The sequence below is a fragment of the Microchirus variegatus genome, assembly GCF_963457635.1.
Source record: "Microchirus variegatus genome assembly, chromosome: 16".
NCBI lineage: Eukaryota > Metazoa > Chordata > Actinopteri > Pleuronectiformes > Soleidae > Microchirus > Microchirus variegatus.
In genome coordinates this window covers 13,220,184-13,237,285 of record NC_139817.1, presented here as the reverse complement: position 1 = coordinate 13,237,285, position 17,102 = coordinate 13,220,184, and the positions used below count along the sequence as shown (strand labels likewise).

The following is a 17,102-nucleotide window of genomic DNA, read 5'->3' as shown; positions in this document are numbered from 1 at the left end:
AATGTGTGTCAAAATATCATTTTAGATTAATTATTGTCTTGAGCTTTACAAATCTTATTCTACAGAGCTGCACAAATATCACACGTTAATCCTTTTCAATGTGTTTTTTTGAACGAAAATGAGAATAATGATGTAAAAATTACCATTCCCTCTGATATCGCGAATCATATCGCAATCGCATTTCAATTAGATATTTATCCACAATTGTTCAGCTTTACTTTAAAATGTGTTTGATTGGTGGATACAATTTTATTTTTTTTATGTTTTAACAAACAAAAGGCGAGCTCGGGAGCTGCTTGTTTTAAGTAAGGTTTCACTCTGTTTTCTACCCACTTAGTCAAATGAAGAATAAACTTTTACTATTATAGTTGGATGAAACTATTTTTTTTTATTATTTTTTTTTTACTGATCTTTGATACATAAAACCTGATAAAAACCTGGTAAAGGGTGGAGTAGGGCTTTTATTTTCTTTGCAGGAAGTGACATTGATGTCAGATTTTTTTCAGTGATATTTTGTTTTTTTCAATCCCAACTTCCAAATCACTGGAAATTAGATTTTTTTTATAAAATAAATATTTTTAGGCTGAATTGGCCCTTGAATTAATGCTTAAAAAGTGGGAAGTATTCCTGTAAGTCCACTGTCGGTGTTCACCTGCTATATCCAGTTTTATTTGAAGGTTGTCACAGACATGCACGTGTTTACAGCAGCATGTAACATCACAGGATACACTGGTTTTTGTTTTTTTTGTATTTAAAATGCAGACTGTCCCCCATCAGAGTAAAAGGCTTTTTAGGGTCGTTATTTTCACCCCTCTCCCTCTCCACTCTCATTTGGCATCTTTCAATTCTCTGAGGCAGAAAATGAAGGAGAGGCAGTATGTGCGCCTTCGCAGTCAATTTTGGTGTTTAGTTAAAAGGAAGGAACGCGAATGCGCTCCTCTTTTTTTTTTCCTCCTCTCTGACAGGTGGTGAGCGGATGCCGATTAGTTATTGTATGATGATTTAGTGTCTGGTAAAGCTTTCCATTTAAATGCACCCAGTAGTTATTTTGCATAGTCCCCCTGCAATTTGCCTCAGCTGAGGAGACATTGGCCACCATCTTGTCCTAATGCTATGTAATTGTCGGGAGGGGTGCCATCGCTGGGTGGACGCGTCAGGCTCTCTTAGGTCCAAACTATGACTTGCTGAAAAACCTGGCTCCCACCAAGTGGAAAAAAACAGCATCTGTCAGTCACCCGGGACGACTTTAAAAATTTGTCTTTTCAAAGTAAAATGGCAGGGAAAATTCATTCAAATAATCAAAGCTGTAAAAGTCGAACATTAAAGGAGGTAAATACATGGAGAGAGAACCCCCCCCCAGACACCACATGACAAACTGTGGGGTTTTTGCAGACGGGCAGAATATTACTGAAGACTTAATATTGTTCTGATGGGTGCTGACACAGTATCAGGTGTATTTTGACCTGTCAAGTGTTTAGTGTTCACGGGGATGTGAGTCATTTCTTTCTTTTGCCCTTTCCCTTTCTTCTTCTCGGTGCACACCACTTTCCACTGCCTTCCCCTGCGGCGAAGGGTCTCGCAGAGAAAATGAAACCAAATAGAGGAGAAAAATGGAATATTGATTTTCTTTTTTGTTGTATTCACTCTCTACTCTTGATGGAATTTTCAGGTTTCTCCTTCTTCACGCATGATCCCCTCTTTTCTCCTATCCGCACACGTCTCGAGTGTTCGTTATCACCTCACACAATATAGTCCCCGCTCTCGCCGCGCTACTCTTTTGATGAGGTCTCGGAAAGGTCGTGTGTTATTCATCAGGTGGATATCAAGTGTGCAAAACTGAGAAAGTGAGTGTATGTGTGTGTTCTTCTTTCAGAATTACGCTCCTGCTGACCTGTATCTGATGACCAAGGACCCGAAAGACTCTCCCAACACTCCAGATGTGCTAGAGATCGAGTTCAAGAACGGTTTGTGTCACCTGTTGATTCCTCTGTCGAGCTGTTTGTAATCTCACAACTGCTCATATAAATTTTTTTTATTTTTTTATTTTGGTGTAAATGTGCCAGATTGTAGACACTGGCTAATTTCCATCTGTAGTCCTTAAGCCCGTTGGCGCTACACATTTAACCCTTAGTGCTCACGTGGCACAGATCCGTGCCGCAGGCAGTAAACCCTTGGTAAATTGCTGCGGGAATAACACACACCTCCTTATATGGACATCCTGGGAGTATGTGTTTTCATAGGTCACATCTTCAGGCTTTTCTAAATGTCTTTTTTTCCGTCTTCTCATGTGTCGTTGAGTCAAAGTTATGATGAATTTTATATCTATTTTCATAGCGATAATTGTGCAGAAGTTACAAAACAAGACAGTTTTTTTCTTTTTAGTTTTGTTCATAAAACGAGCCAAGCCAACTTTGAACCGTGACATTCCAAATTTCACACATTTTGAGTACTTTTTGCTCGGGTGTGTTTGTATTATATTATATTATATTATATTATATTATAGTTGGTGAAAATTAAAATAATAATAATAATAATAATTTCAACAGATTGCCTATAGGCTGTTCTGGAAAAAAAGGAAATAAGACACTTCAACTACATTGTTATAGCCTCTGTATATACTTTTTAACACAGTAATAAAGCAGCCTAAATGTTCTAACCCTTAACACATAAATACCCACAGCAGTCTAAAGCTGCAGATAATGATAAAACACAATAAAAAGAACAATGTAGGTGTTCAGAATATATAGAATGACAAAAGTCTATTCAAAATCAGTCAATCTAAAGGTCAAATCAGTGATTTGATTTAAATTTCTGAAAATCTGCTGTACATGTTCACTTAGGTTGAAACATTTTCCTTACTGTGTTACTCTGCGATATTTGTGAAATGTATTTGTTGGTTTAAATCAATGAGAAAAAGATAAATCAAACTAAATTTACATTTTTGTTTTAAAAGAAATAAATGCAAAACAGATTTCATTTAAAAACAGAATGCCTCTGTGACGCACATTGGAATAGAAGTTTTAGTTAACTTTGCATAATTCTTTTAAAACACAATGAACTGAATGATCACTTGAGGAAGTCCATCGTCACTCAGTGTCCACTCTTCTCCACGCTTCTTCATGTCACTTAACATTGATGATCATAGCCACAGGGCTACAGCTCTAATGTTGACCCGGCTACACTTAATCACCATTCCTGACCACCCAGACTTATCCTTAACCCCTCGCTGCATAACTTAGTCCAAAGCTGCCGTGTTTGCCCCGGGCACACACACACACACACAGGCCGGAAGCATTAAGTCCAGCTAATACACTGAGGCCTGAGGGAGTAGGGAATCATTAGATATATCGCCACGAGGGCCAGGCTGAATAGTGGAAAGTGTCATGTGTTTGCACAAAGTGAAAATGGCAAGAAACATCCAGGCCTGGGGCAAACTGCACAGATGTCCCTTCATCCCTGATCACTGGCGGTGAATGAAGATCACAAACACAGGCTCCTCTGATGGTGTTGACCTGACGGACGGCTTTATGAACTAAAACAGTGACATGAGAGACACAAAATTCGTTTTTGTTTTGTTTTGTTTTTTTATTATTTTTTAAGATCATGAATAGTTAAAGCTTATATATATAGATATATATCTATATCTATATCTATAGATATAGATATAGATATATATAGATATATAAAATACCTTTATAGTGTCCACTGTGCATCTGGTGCATCTGCACTGACGCGGTGTCAAGATCACTTTACCAGCTCCCCAAAGAAAATGTTTAACTATAAACCAAGCAGGCTGGCATCATTTCAGAGTGAATAAGGTATGCTTTTGTAAAAAACAGTGATGCAGTGGTAAAGCCTAGTCTGGTTTTGTGGGTTCACTGCATGCCTGCGCTCCATTTTCACACATATTCTTTGCCTTTATTGAGCTCCCTATGACAAAAGATGTTTTAGTTGTCCACACAAAGGCCTGAGCCTACTCCTCCCTCTGAGCACAAGATCAGCACAAGAATGTTTCATTTCATTCCCCCTCCCACCTTTTTATCCCTGCCTTTCTCACCAAAGTTTTCTCACTGATTAAAAAAGAATATTAAACGACATGAACCTTTTCCCCCGTCAAACACTCCATTCCCCAGTCCTCTCCCCTTTCTCTTTTTTTCCTCTTTAAAAAAAAGAAGAAAAAATATCATCCCTCCCTCCTTTCATGCCAAAGAAGTAGAGAGGAAAAGGAGACAGAGAGGAAAAATGTAAAGCAGTAATTTTTCCTACAACTGTGTCTGCGCTCCCATTGTCTGCACTGTTAGGCTGCGAAAAAAGTGAAGAAAAGGATCTCGGGCGGAAAAAAAAGGGAGAGCCCTCTCAGCGCATGATGGAACCCTCACGATGGAGAGAGCGAGGGGAAAAGAGCGAGCGCAGGGACCAAGGGCCAGCCCCTTCACTCCCACGTTCAGACTCTACCGTCATTTATTTGAACTTTTAATCTAATTATTAGGTATCAGGGAGGGGAGGGGGGTTTAATAATGCACCGTTCATACGGATCTCTCTCCTGCGCTGAGAGGTACTTTCTCTCTCTCCCACGGGAGCCGCCACAATTCCCTGGGCCCGTCAACAAAGCCCTTGTCTAAGAAAATTTGTCAAGTCCTTCATATGTCAGGGGTTTTGTAAACAGTGGGTGAGAGGCGACCAGGAGAGCGGCTCTTCTCTTCAAAGCTGTTTGACTGACAACTGCAAGCACGCTGAAGGATGTAGAGTAATATAAGCAAAGCAGGGCTGGCAAATATTGATATTATATCAATATCATGACATGAGACTTTATATGGTCTTGTCTTTATTGCATCTTTGATGTCTTTTTTTCTGGTTTATGAGGTGGCTGCAGGGCTGATATTGAGGCAAATTCAATGAAATATGATGTATTAAATATTGATAAAAAACTAGACAAATTTGATATAAAATTATATAACCTAACCAACTAGGTGCTTACTAATATGCATATAAGTAGCATACTAGCCCTTTATTAGTAAATATTAAGCACGTATTAACACCTTATGTAGGAAAAATCTTAATTCATGTTGTATAGAAGTAGAATAAGGTTATGTAGAATAACATATTATATGTGCTTAATGATTACTAATAAAGGGCTAGTATGCTACGTATATGCATGTTAGTTAATGGTGAATATGTGTTCCCTAATCTAAAGCGCAATTTCCTTTTTTCTCACTTGGGCTGCAACAATTATACAATGAATCGAATATTAATCCATTATTAAATTAATCTTCAGCTATTTTGATCATCAATTCATCGGTGTTGAGTGATTTTTCAATGATTAAAACTAGCTTTCTGATTTTCCAGCCACTTTAAATGTGAATATTTTCTGGTTTCTTCTGCTCTCATCTCTCCATAGGAAAAAAAATCTTTGAAAATAATAATAATTATTATTATTTTACATATTCTGACAATAATTGACAGATTAATTTATTATGAAAATAATATGTCTTGCACATGTAAATATAATTTAATAAACATTAAAACGCTAAATATGTACACTATGTAACCAACTAAAATGAACTGTAATTTAATGACGTATTTCAGAAGAAAGTTTTCATGAGCTCAGAAAACCAATTTAACTTCACATCAAGATATAGTGAGACACACTCATATATCTGGACATAACCTACAAATATTAAAGTATTATTTATAAGCACAGCCCTTTAAACAGATTATACAAAAGCTTATATTCTATTCTCACCACACACATGGATACACACGCACGCACACACACTCTGTTTGTTTGCTGCGTCCACCTTTGGCCTGTGTTGCTCATTGAAGATCTGCTATGAATAAGCAGATCCATGACAGTGATTGATGTGCACTTGGTTTAAGTGGCTTTGGGGAGGAAGCGTGTGTGTGTGTGTGTGTGTGTGTGTGCGCGTGTGTGCGTGTTAAAAATATCATCACAGGACGATGGCCGATGAATGTCTCTCGCACATGCGCATGAACACACAAACACTTAGTGGCAACAGAGAAAAAAATCCCAGTGCTAAAGAGAGCAGCGGCAACAAAGCTGCGTGTGTAATTGAATTAGGTAAAGGCCTGCCCACAATTTCACAGCCTTCAAATAAGCAGAGCCTTTGAATTTATTAGCCCTTCTCACCACCTCCTTTTGTAATGGTTCTCACTTTTATCTGACGACTATTGATTTCACTCACGGAGATAATAATGAGCACTTGTCGGCACATTTTGTAAACTCTATAGTCGGATAGTTGTGGGGGTTTTTTCAGTCGGTTTCAATTAGTTTCCAAAAAAATCCACTTATCTAGGCCTTCACAAAGTGAAATTTTATTCTTTTTTTAATGTCTGCTTTTGAATCCTGTGTCAGCCAAGACGTTTCTTTAATTTCACTGCTTACAAAGATAAATAAAAAGTTTTGTCTTGCTGTGTCATCATGATCTTTCAGGAGTTCCTGTCAAGGTGACCAAAGTGAAAGAAGACGTATCCAAGAGCACTCCGTTGGAGATCTTCTCACTCCTTAATGAGATCGGGTAAGCCTTTATCTGTGCCTTTTGCTCATTTATACAAAGCTTTATTTTAAAACTGGAAACTGTGTGTGAATATATCAATTTAGCACTTTTTCTGGCATAAACACTGACCTTGTCTGGACCAAAACCTGGTCCTAACAAAGCGGAACCTCGTTTCTGAAGAGCTAGTTAAGTTAAGGGCTAAGATTTGAATTGTCCTTAGGTTAAATTGAGGGTTAAGCATTCATTGGTTATGGTTAAGTTTAGGGTTAACACTTTGTTTAGGGTTAACACTTTGTTTAGGCTGTCGGAATGAATGGAAGTCAATGCAGTGTCCTTAAAAGTATAGCGGCACAAATGTGTGTGTGTGTGTGTGTGTTATTTTTTTAATCCTTGAGTTTCCCATGACAAGTTTTGTTCTCTTCTTCTTTTTTAAAAAAAAATGGAAATCACCGTGGAGTTTAGAGTTGATGTGGCAGCTACCGTGAATTTAGTGCTGCGTCTTTGAAAACAGGCGTCACAGTCTTGTTTTAGGGATATGTTTGAGGGATTTATAGACAAATAAGGAAACAAGTTTATAGAATATACTTTTTGAGAAGAAATGCTGTAACTGACAGTACATTTAAAAAAAAAAAAAAAAATGTTTTATTTACTCTGTGTGTCTTTCTCTTAGAGGAAAACATGGCGTGGGCAGGATTGACATTGTGGAAAACCGTTTCATTGGCATGAAGTCCAGAGGTAAGGAATTAAAAAAAAAAAAGAAAACACATGATTAATCCGTCTTAATTTTTGACACTTTTTTTGTTCTATTTGTGCCAAATGACGTGTGACAGACTGACTTCACCTGCATTAACAACGATATACAGTGTAAATGCAGCGAGATGGACATATTTGTAATGTTTTAATTTTCACACACCTTTCCTTTTGACGTGTCGTGTGCAGCTTACATATAATTTGTGGATATTTTACTTGAGTGCTTTAAGTCACACTTGCTTCTCTGCTTCCATAAAAGTGGGCTTTAACGGCAAACACGCACACACTTTTACTCTGGCTCACCTGCAATCACTGAAGTTACTTTGATTCACACACACACACACACACACACACACACACACACACACACACACACACACACACACACGATGATGAACACGCTTGTGTGTTGCATAGAGATGCTTTTCTTTCTTTATCTTTGGTTACAACCGGTAACTTAAAAAGCTCCTTTATGTGCATTTCCACAAATACACAAGATCCATGTGCTGTATAGCCTTGTGTTATGCACACACACACACACACACACTCTCCTCTTCCACCCACGACACTATGTGCTATGATTGGCAAATTGACTTGCCAACAGACTGTGGCTGTGGTGCAACTTGGCAGGTAGAAATTGGAAAATTGGAAGCCCACTTTTCTCTCCCTTCTGCTGAACAAAAGATCAAAGCTTTTTCCTCCACTGAAGCCATGGGAGGAGGTGGAGCACAAGGTGTCCAAGTGGTTGAATAACTGCCATCGAGTGCACATGTTGGTCGCCTCTGCGATGGCAGGCGTGTTAGCACAATGGATGATGGGGAGGGAGGGAGTGAATGGTGACATGTCGTACTTATTTGTGTCGGGTCATATTTATTTTGTGTCGGGTCAGGTAGGCGGAGTGGATCGAAAATGGATTTGTCGAGAATGTTGTGCGGCAAAACACTCGGCGCCCTGTGCCGCAGACAAACATTTCCCCACCTGTCACAGAGCTGTCAAACCTCTGACCTGAGCACAGGTGACGGCACTGACAGAGGTGCCGTCGGAAGCGGCTGCTTCTTTTAATGACGCGCAGACTCCTTCGTGTTTGCTGCTGTCAAACCCAAGACTGGCTGTCTTTGGAGAAAAACAATGCAGAACATGTTTAATATATTCACTTGTTTATTCAGATAAAATTGCTTTTTTTTTATCTATTTCCATATCTTAAGAAGATTTTTATCTGCATTTATTTACATGTTGCTTGTTTATACTACATTAACAGCTTGACCAAACAGTTAGAGAGGATCAGCTCAGGGTGAATTAATTCCTGACCTGAACCCCTGCAGGCCTACAGCATGGTTAGCATACCTGCAGTAACCGTATAAAGATTAAAACCTCAAAAACCACAGGGGGCGTTGTCTCTTAAAGCTTAACTAAACTGCCACAGTTGGAGCTTACCCAGATAGCATTTCATTGTTGCTCCTCACTGTTAAGCTCACTCTCTTTTGGAGCACTTAAGCCAAGTTGTGTTGGAGGGCAGTTTTAACTTATTTATCTGATAGAGCCAGCGGAAATGTCCCTACGTGCCCTCTGTGGCCCGGGATCAAAAAGCCAGTAGCCGTTCTGGCTCAGGTGGCGTCTTTTGAGGCTTTAGACAATTAGCTAAGCTCTGTTTTTTGGCCACCAGCCCTGTAGTAAGTGCTTCTCCATTTTCAGATCAGCAGCGGTGCCGGTGCCGTATTTGGAGTGATACAGAGTCGCGTTGTGCTGCTAAGACTAAAAAAAACATTCAGAGAAGGATTATGGAGTCGGAAGGAAGCAGCAACAATGTGTAAAAGGAAAATATGACAACTTCACTTTCGATAAAACAGAATATTAGTGATAAAGCTCTTATTTGTGTTGTCAGAGCTGTTGTGAAGGTTTTTCCCCTGCCCCCCTCTCTCTCTCACACGCACACACACATTTTTGTTGACATTTGAGTGACAGCTTCATTTTTCCTGTCATCTACCTCATCTTTTCTCCTCTCACCCCTCCCTTCGTGTCCAGAGGGGGGTAAATTGCAGGGTAGGGAGAGACCTGGTCCAGGCGCCAGGCTGGCAGGGTCCTCCTACTCCGTCATTTACCCAGGACAGGCTCATCCATGTTGTGTGACAGCCTGCCTGTCACACGGCTAATGGCTAATAGAGCTGTTTGCTTGCAGTTAGTTTAGGTAAATATGGCTTGGAGTTTGTGCTCCTATAATTGGCCAGTGATGATGACGGCACCACTATTTATAGTAAAATGAAGGTATTTCTGTGAAGGAAATTATATCTAGGATTTCAGTAATGTCTATTTATGTAAATAACGATTTGATTTGTTGACTTTTTGCTGTGTTTGTCAGGGATTTATGAAACCCCAGGAGGCACCATACTGTTACAGGCTCATTTAGACATCGAAACCTTTACCATGGACAAAGAGGTCCGGAGGATCAAACAGGGACTCGGCATCAAGTTCTCTGAGTTCATCTACAATGGTGAGTCCCCAGAATATATGATATTTATTTAATTGACATATTGTTATGTTTAATTTAATTTAAATAATAATATTTGAAATCATCCGTTTGCCAAATTGCGTGGCATTTGTATTTTAAAAATGTCACCGTGCGCCTTTTATTACATAAGAGCACAAGAACACGTGTGCTTATGTGTTGCGTATGTTTGCATGTGTGCGCATGAGCTTTTCTTGGCTCAGGTGTCTTAATCCTCCCTTCTGCTCGGTCTCCAGTCCCCTGCACCTTCATCCACATAATAGGATCAGTGCCATTAGAGACCGACTACTAGGCCACTTCAGATATACCCTCCAGAGACAGGAAGCGAAAAACATACACACACACACACACACGCATGCATGGAGGTGCTACCTTCAAACGCAGAGCAGAGATTAAACCCGTGGCAGGTTTAAATCCTTAATAATTGTGCAGATAAATAACAGACAGCTTGTGGTGGGGGCTTAATTTTTTTTAACAGTCCACCTGTCCTGCATCTGTTTTGCATTAATACTGCATTATCTATCCAAGCAATCTTTCATCAGAGACGATTGAGCAGTTGGAGTTTGTCTGATGCAGCGAGCGTTTGACACGTGGGAAGTAAACAGCCGACATTGCTGCATTAATTAGAAATTAATGTTCAGTAAAAATAAAAAAAAGATACATTTATTTAAGTGTGGGCACCAAACAATTGAGCTCATCATCAAATGTATATCTGTATCTTGTATATTTTCTTGATTTCTGCGATTTATAAATAACATTGAAAATTAAACCAATAGTAATAGTAAATTATAACAAGTGTACTAAATGATACACTACCGTTCCAAAGTTTGGGGTCACTTAGAAATGTCCTTATTTTTGAAGGAAAAGCACTTATTTTCAATGAATATAACATTAAATGAATCAGACTCCACATGTTTACCACATTGTTAATGTGGTAAACAACTATTCTAGCTGCAAGCGTCTAGTTTAGTGGAATATGTACATGTTATTGCTAATCTTGTCAATGTCTTGACTATATTTTCTATTCATTTTGCAACTCTTTTGATGAATAAAAGTGTGACTTTTAATGGAAAACACCAAAAAATTGTAAAGGTGATCCCAAACTTTTGAATGGTGGTGTATTTAAATATAAAGATTTAGTGAGTGAAAGTTTAGCTCTTAAAGTGACACTGACTCCAACAGCACAAAATCTCTTTGCCTCTAAACTAAAATGGGGGCTTGTGTGTGTGTGAGAGCGACTTCTGAATCAGAGGCAATAAAAGCCGGGGAAGAATTGTGTCTTTGAACGTGGCCCCGGTGACGAGGTGGAGGTCAACCGCTGATGAGAGGAGAGAACCCCTGCTGAGTGGGGTGTGTCTGACCTCTGCACGTATACAGACACACCGACTTAGCCCATCTGTCTCCGAGACTGATTTGCACGATGAGAGAAACGACGAGGGGAGTATGAAGTTTACCTGCAACAGAAACAACACCATAGCTCACACAGAATTTCATATCTGTAAAAAACAACAACAACAAAATAAATTGTTAAAAACAATGTGGACCCAGCTCCTTATGGAAGATTTGCAAAGGACATGTCTCGTCCTCAACTTGCTTAGCAAATGCTGTGATTTACCATTGTCCGTTCATTATTATTTAAAAAGAATGAATGTTAATACATTAAAATATAATGATAATAAAATAAGCTCTTTTTTCATATGCCATTTGATCAGTTACAGCATTGATCAGGGATTTGTCTTATGTTTGCACCTAGAACAAAGGCCTTTGAACAGTTTATCTACTGCCTCCACCAACGTATTCACTTTTTAAAATCAGGTTTTTAGATGTTAACTCGGGGTTCTTCTCCCTCACTCATTGTATCATTGTACTCTGTGTATTGTATGTTTTACTGACTTACAGAGTAAGAATTTGAATTGTTCTTCATAGGACAACAAATGTCTTTTATAATGTGTCTCTTGTTTTGAAGACAAATCAGACATTTTAAGAAGTCATAGGAGGGGAACGCACAAGCTGAGTTCTTTTAAGTTCCTCCAGTTTTGTCAAATGCTGACTACTTGAACTGAACAGATTGAACTGTTGTTTATTTGTGATTTTTTTTTAAAAGTGATACATTATATTGTTCCTGTGTGTTTTCTTGCCTCAGGGTTCTGGTACAGTCCAGAGTGTGAGTTTGTGCGACACTGCATAGCCAAGTCCCAGGAGAACGTGGAGGGCAAAGTGCAGCTCTCCGTCTTCAAGGGTCAGGTCTACATCCTGGGACGAGAGTCTCCCAAGTCTCTGTACAATGAGGAATTAGTCAGGTAAGTTGTGTTTGTTTGTGTCAACTTGTTTTTTTGTTTCCTCTTGAGTTATTTTCAGGTTAAAGTGCTGACCCAGTGGTCCTCATGGGAATTAAAGGTCTGTGCGTGAAGGGTGTGTGTGTGTGTGTGTGTGTGTGTGTGTGTGTGTGTGTGTGTGTGTGTGTGTGTGTGTGTGTGTGTGTGTGTGTGTGTGTGTGTGTGTGTGTGTGTGTGTGTGTGTGTGTGTGTGTGTGTGTGTGTGTGTGTGTGTGTGTGTGTGTGTGTGTGTGTGTGTGTGTGTGTGTGTGTGTGTGTGTGTGTGTGTGTGTGTGTGTGTGTGTGTGTGTGTGTGTGTGTGTGTGTGTTGAGGTTAGAGGTTAAATCATGGAACCAGACTCTGTGTGTCGGGTTGGGTTAGGGTTATTCTGTTGCCCCTCAAAAGGGCTTTTTGATGATGAAGACTTGGTTTTAGGGTAAGTGTTAGAATTGGGTTTAGGATAGGGTTAGGTAAAGGACATTAAGTTGTGATAGTTAAAGTTCAGGTAAGGGACTAGGTATTACATTATCTCTATGAGTGCCCTCACAGTGCCCTTACAAATGCTTTATCTCTTATGTTCCCTCTTTTGAGCATTTTCTGGCATAATGTCAGGATTATTAGTCCTAATGAGACTTTCTAAAGTTCTAGTTAATGTAAGAGTTAAGAGGTGAGTTGTGGTGAGGTAAAGGTTAGGTATTGTCTGGTCATGGTTAAGGTTAGGCTTTGGTTTGGGTGTCCAAATCCATGGAAGTCCATACAGTGTCAGAAGAAGAACAGCTGCACAAACTTGTGTATGTGCGTGTGTGTTGCCAGGACTCACTTAATCAAAGTGTGTGCTTGTTCTTACTTGACAGCTGTGTTTGGCTGCTCTGGGCACAGCGCCGCCATCCCACACGTCCACCAGTCGGCCGGTTGTTCGGTCGACTCTCTCCCAACTTCTCTTATGACCTCCGCGTAGACATATTAAACCGAGCCCGCCACACAAAGACATCAGAGAAATGTCAGGCTCAGTCCCTGGAGGGCAGCCTGCGGCCCTAACCACTCCCACCACACCAGCCCTGCCCTCTTAGCTGTGGTAACAGTGGGTTTGTTCAGGAGGCTGACCCCTCATGCCCTGTGGGCAGGCTCAGCACTGACCAATGTGAAACCCCTCCATATGCCATCTTAATTCAGTCACACACACAGACACACGCTCTCTGACACCCAGAGTGAGAGAGCTAATGGTATTTTCAGCCAGAGGAGGGAAGTGATTTCACTGGGCCTGTTAGAGGAAAGTGTGAAGGTGTCATGCTTGTTAAGTATTCCACAGACATGCAAGGAGATACGTTTCACACAGTTCACTTATATACAGATGATACAGTCTTAGTATGTTTTCATTTTAGACAAATTATCTGCATCCAGCTGAGGGTTTCAGCTCTGTATCACAAATAATATACACTACTGTTCAAAAGTTTGGGGTCACCTATACAATTTTTTTCTGTTTTCCATTTAAATTCCATTAAAAAGAGTTGCGAAATGAATAGAAAATATAGTCAAGACATTGACGAGATTAGAAATAATCATTTTTATTCAAAATAATCATTTTGCCCTTTCGTCAAAGAACCAGCAAAACTGTTTTTAACATAATTGCGCAAGGGTTTTCAAGAGTTTTCTAATCATCCGTTAGCCTTCTAACGCGATTAGCAAACACAATGTACCATTAGAACACTGGAGAGATGGTTGCTGGAAATGGGCCTCTATACACCTATGTACATATTCAATTAAAAACCAGACGTTTGCAGCTAGAATAGTCGTTTACCACATTAACAATGTGTAGAGTGTATTTCTGATTCATTTAATTTTATATTCATTGAAAAAAGTGCTTTTCCTTCAAAAATAAGGACATTCCTAAGGAATCACAGACTTTTGAACAATATTGTAAATAATAGCAATATTAGCAAAAATGTTATGATAATCTTAAAATTAGTCAATATATCAGTAAGTTATTGCAATAAATGTCAGACATTTCAAGATCGAGTTGTGCTCCTGTGTGAGAGTTTAACAAACCTCTTAATTAATAAATGTTATTCCAAATTATTAATTATTTGCACAGAGCACAAACATATTGATCTTTATGCCCCCAATATTTTTATAGGATTCAAAAAGCTGAGGTTGTGTGGACTGCAGGCACATCAGGAGCAGAATGAATGCTTCCTTTAACAGAGTATTATGTCTGTCAATCATCTTTCCCTGTGTTCCTGTAACTGTTGAGTCACTCAAGATAAATTATGATTTTTCTCAGCCAGTTGCTTAGAAACTGTCACTAATGATGAAAGACTCTTTTTTCCACTTCAAAACAACTTCACCTTCCGTGAGACACACGCCTCTGCTCAGACGTCGCGCGAGTGCAGCGGCAGAAGTGTAGAGTTGCAGCGTCGCAAAAAGTCCTCGAGGCCACGCACAGATGGTCGCATGAAGGAGCCCATTATAGCCAAGTCTCCAATTCACTCGCTGCACAGTGACACAAAAACTTTGCACCGTGTCAATGGAGACAACTGTTGTTGTGAGCTGTGCAGCTTCGTTAGGCTTGTACGACTGTGAGTGACATGTCACAGACTATACTTGTAACTGACAGTGATACACCTGGAAGCAGCGGTCTCACATTTTCCACAACATGAAAACCTGCCAGAATCTCACACACACACACACACACACACACACACACACACACACACACACACACACACACACACTGGGCATCCTGTTGTCTCTCCACAGGCAACAGTAAACGGCGTCATTAACACAGTGGTAACACAGACCGTCATCTGAGAGCGAAATGTCACCCTACTCACTGTCTGCTGGCTCCACTCTCAATTAGACTGCAGGGTTTCTTAAAGAAATACACAATATATCACATGCTTACACACACATACACACACAGGTTCGCACAGCTATACTTTTAGGGACTTGAGCTGCCTAAACAAAGCGTTATGCCTAACCTTAACCGTAACCAATTAATGTCTAACCCGAACCTTGACCCAACCACAATTGTTAAAAACTTAACCAGTTCCTCAGAAGTTGTGGACGTCTGGTCCTGACAAGGTCAGTGTTTATGCCAGAAAAGGTCCTAAAAGAACACACAAACACATTCTTTTACAGTGTTCTCAGTGAGCACACTCGACCAAATGCATTCCCTTAACATTAACCATCACAACTAAACCCACATAGACCCCTATACCTAAGTAAAAGTAAACCAAAGTACAAAAGCCCTTTAAAATTTGTGAGGAAGGTCCTTACAGACACACACACACACACACACACACACTGAGAGTGCGTTTTTCTCTGAAGCCACTCATTCATAATCATGTTCAGGAGCCAGGTAGGGAGCCGTGTATTGAGAGTTGATGATTTAGTTGTCGCTCTTTCTTTTTATAGTGTTTATCCCGTCATTTGTTGGCAATTTCCTCTTTTGCTAAGTGCTTCTGAAGAATGAGAGCAAGCTGTATGTCGGCTGCTGGGGGGTGTTGTGGCGATGGAGAGGAGTGTATTAAGCACTGCAGGTAGAAACTGCTGTAATTACACGGCACACGGACACTCTTTGTGAGGCACTTGCTTTCACGAAGGACTGAGGCGAGATGACAACAACAAGAAGCCTTAATAACGCAGGAAGGCAGCGGCACAAGTTATAGATTTACTTCTGTTTGAGAGAACGTGGATAAAAGACAGAAACAGTAGATTACGAAATCTTCCTGACACTTAGCTCACAGTTGATATGATGGGATTGTTTTTAAGTGGTTTATGTGCATCTTTTGTGTGGTTGTGTACACAAGCGTGTTTGTCATTCACTGGTATTGATTCTTCATTATTCAGGACAAACAATGATCAAGAAAAGCATTCAAGGGGAAATCGAAGGGAACTGTTTCCCAAAAGAGCAGATTATCAATGATCCAGTTGTTCCAGATGCAGATCAGGCTCCGTGTCTCTCACTTCACTGTTTACTCCAAACATTTCAATCATTTTGTTACCAGAGGAACTCCTTGCTGTTACCTGCAGTTGTTGTTTTCGTACATCCTCTGATTTATGCATTTTTGCCTCTCTCCTTACTTATCTTTTCACTCCAGCATGGATGTGCAAGGAGACTACGACCCAGTTGACGCCTCTGGATTCATCAGGATCAACGCTGTCAGGTTAGCACTCTCTGTACCACTTTCAAATCATCTCCAAACAGCAAAAAGGTCATCTATTTAAACGATTATGTCGTTAACCGCGATACAGTTTTCCACTCGTTGTTTTATTGCCTTCTTGTTTTGCTTCACAGGTTGAGGGAGCACCACCGTTTGCAGGGTAGCTCCAACACCAAGAATTAAAAGCAGCAGTCCGGAGCACTGTCTTTCTTTGGGCCCTGATCATCTCACTGTGTCAATGTATTGCATTAGAAGCTTTAAACTTGTGCCTTCATTGTCATGTATTTTTTGCATTGGTGGAGGCCTAAATGTTGTAATGTTGAGAAATTCAGTATTTTATTCCTTGAATTGTCTGGTTCTTGGTTTCTTTACTTGTTGATGAGCAAACCATGTGGTTTAGAAATAAATAAAAGAATGAAATGGGGTTTTTTCTTCCTCTGCCTGTATTTTTTGTCTGTATTCACTGACACTGAGGTGTCACGAATCAGCCTCTGTTGATAAATGTGTTTTTTCTCTGACACCATATTTATTAATACCCGGCTGTTTAAATTTTACAATCACAGCCCTGCTAAAGATCTCAGGGAAGCGACAACACTGTTATCATATTTATAACTATGCAGATGTAGGCTGGGCAGCAGGAGCCGGAGCTTTGTACAGGTGAATGTGAACACAGCCACAGTCGCTGGTGTGGAAGTGATGAGGCTGTTCTGAGCTCAAATGGCACAAGTCAAATGGAAGGGAAACTAATTGGCCATAAATGTATATTTCACAGCTCAGCATGGGGATCATAGAAAAGAGGAAAGTGGCTGATGCCTTTTGTAGACACATGAAGTATTGTGTAAGTGATTATTACCT

At 39.9% G+C, this 17,102-nt stretch overlaps 1 protein-coding gene across 1 annotated transcript in view; it reads left to right on the top strand.

The window, feature by feature from the left end:
- The window catches only part of ass1 (argininosuccinate synthase 1), a 30,011-nt gene extending 13,340 nt beyond the window's left edge, over nucleotides 1–16,671 (top strand). The window contains exons 9-15 of the mRNA XM_083902784.1: nucleotides 1,874–1,964; nucleotides 6,452–6,536; nucleotides 7,186–7,250; nucleotides 9,622–9,753; nucleotides 11,912–12,068; nucleotides 16,185–16,250; nucleotides 16,382–16,671. Coding sequence (XP_083758910.1) covers nucleotides 1,874–1,964; nucleotides 6,452–6,536; nucleotides 7,186–7,250; nucleotides 9,622–9,753; nucleotides 11,912–12,068; nucleotides 16,185–16,250; nucleotides 16,382–16,430 — 645 coding nt within the window. The 3' untranslated portion in view covers nucleotides 16,431–16,671. The remainder of the gene's footprint in view (nucleotides 1–1,873; nucleotides 1,965–6,451; nucleotides 6,537–7,185; nucleotides 7,251–9,621; nucleotides 9,754–11,911; nucleotides 12,069–16,184; nucleotides 16,251–16,381) is intronic.
- The last annotated feature ends 431 nt before the right edge of the window (nucleotides 16,672–17,102 follow it).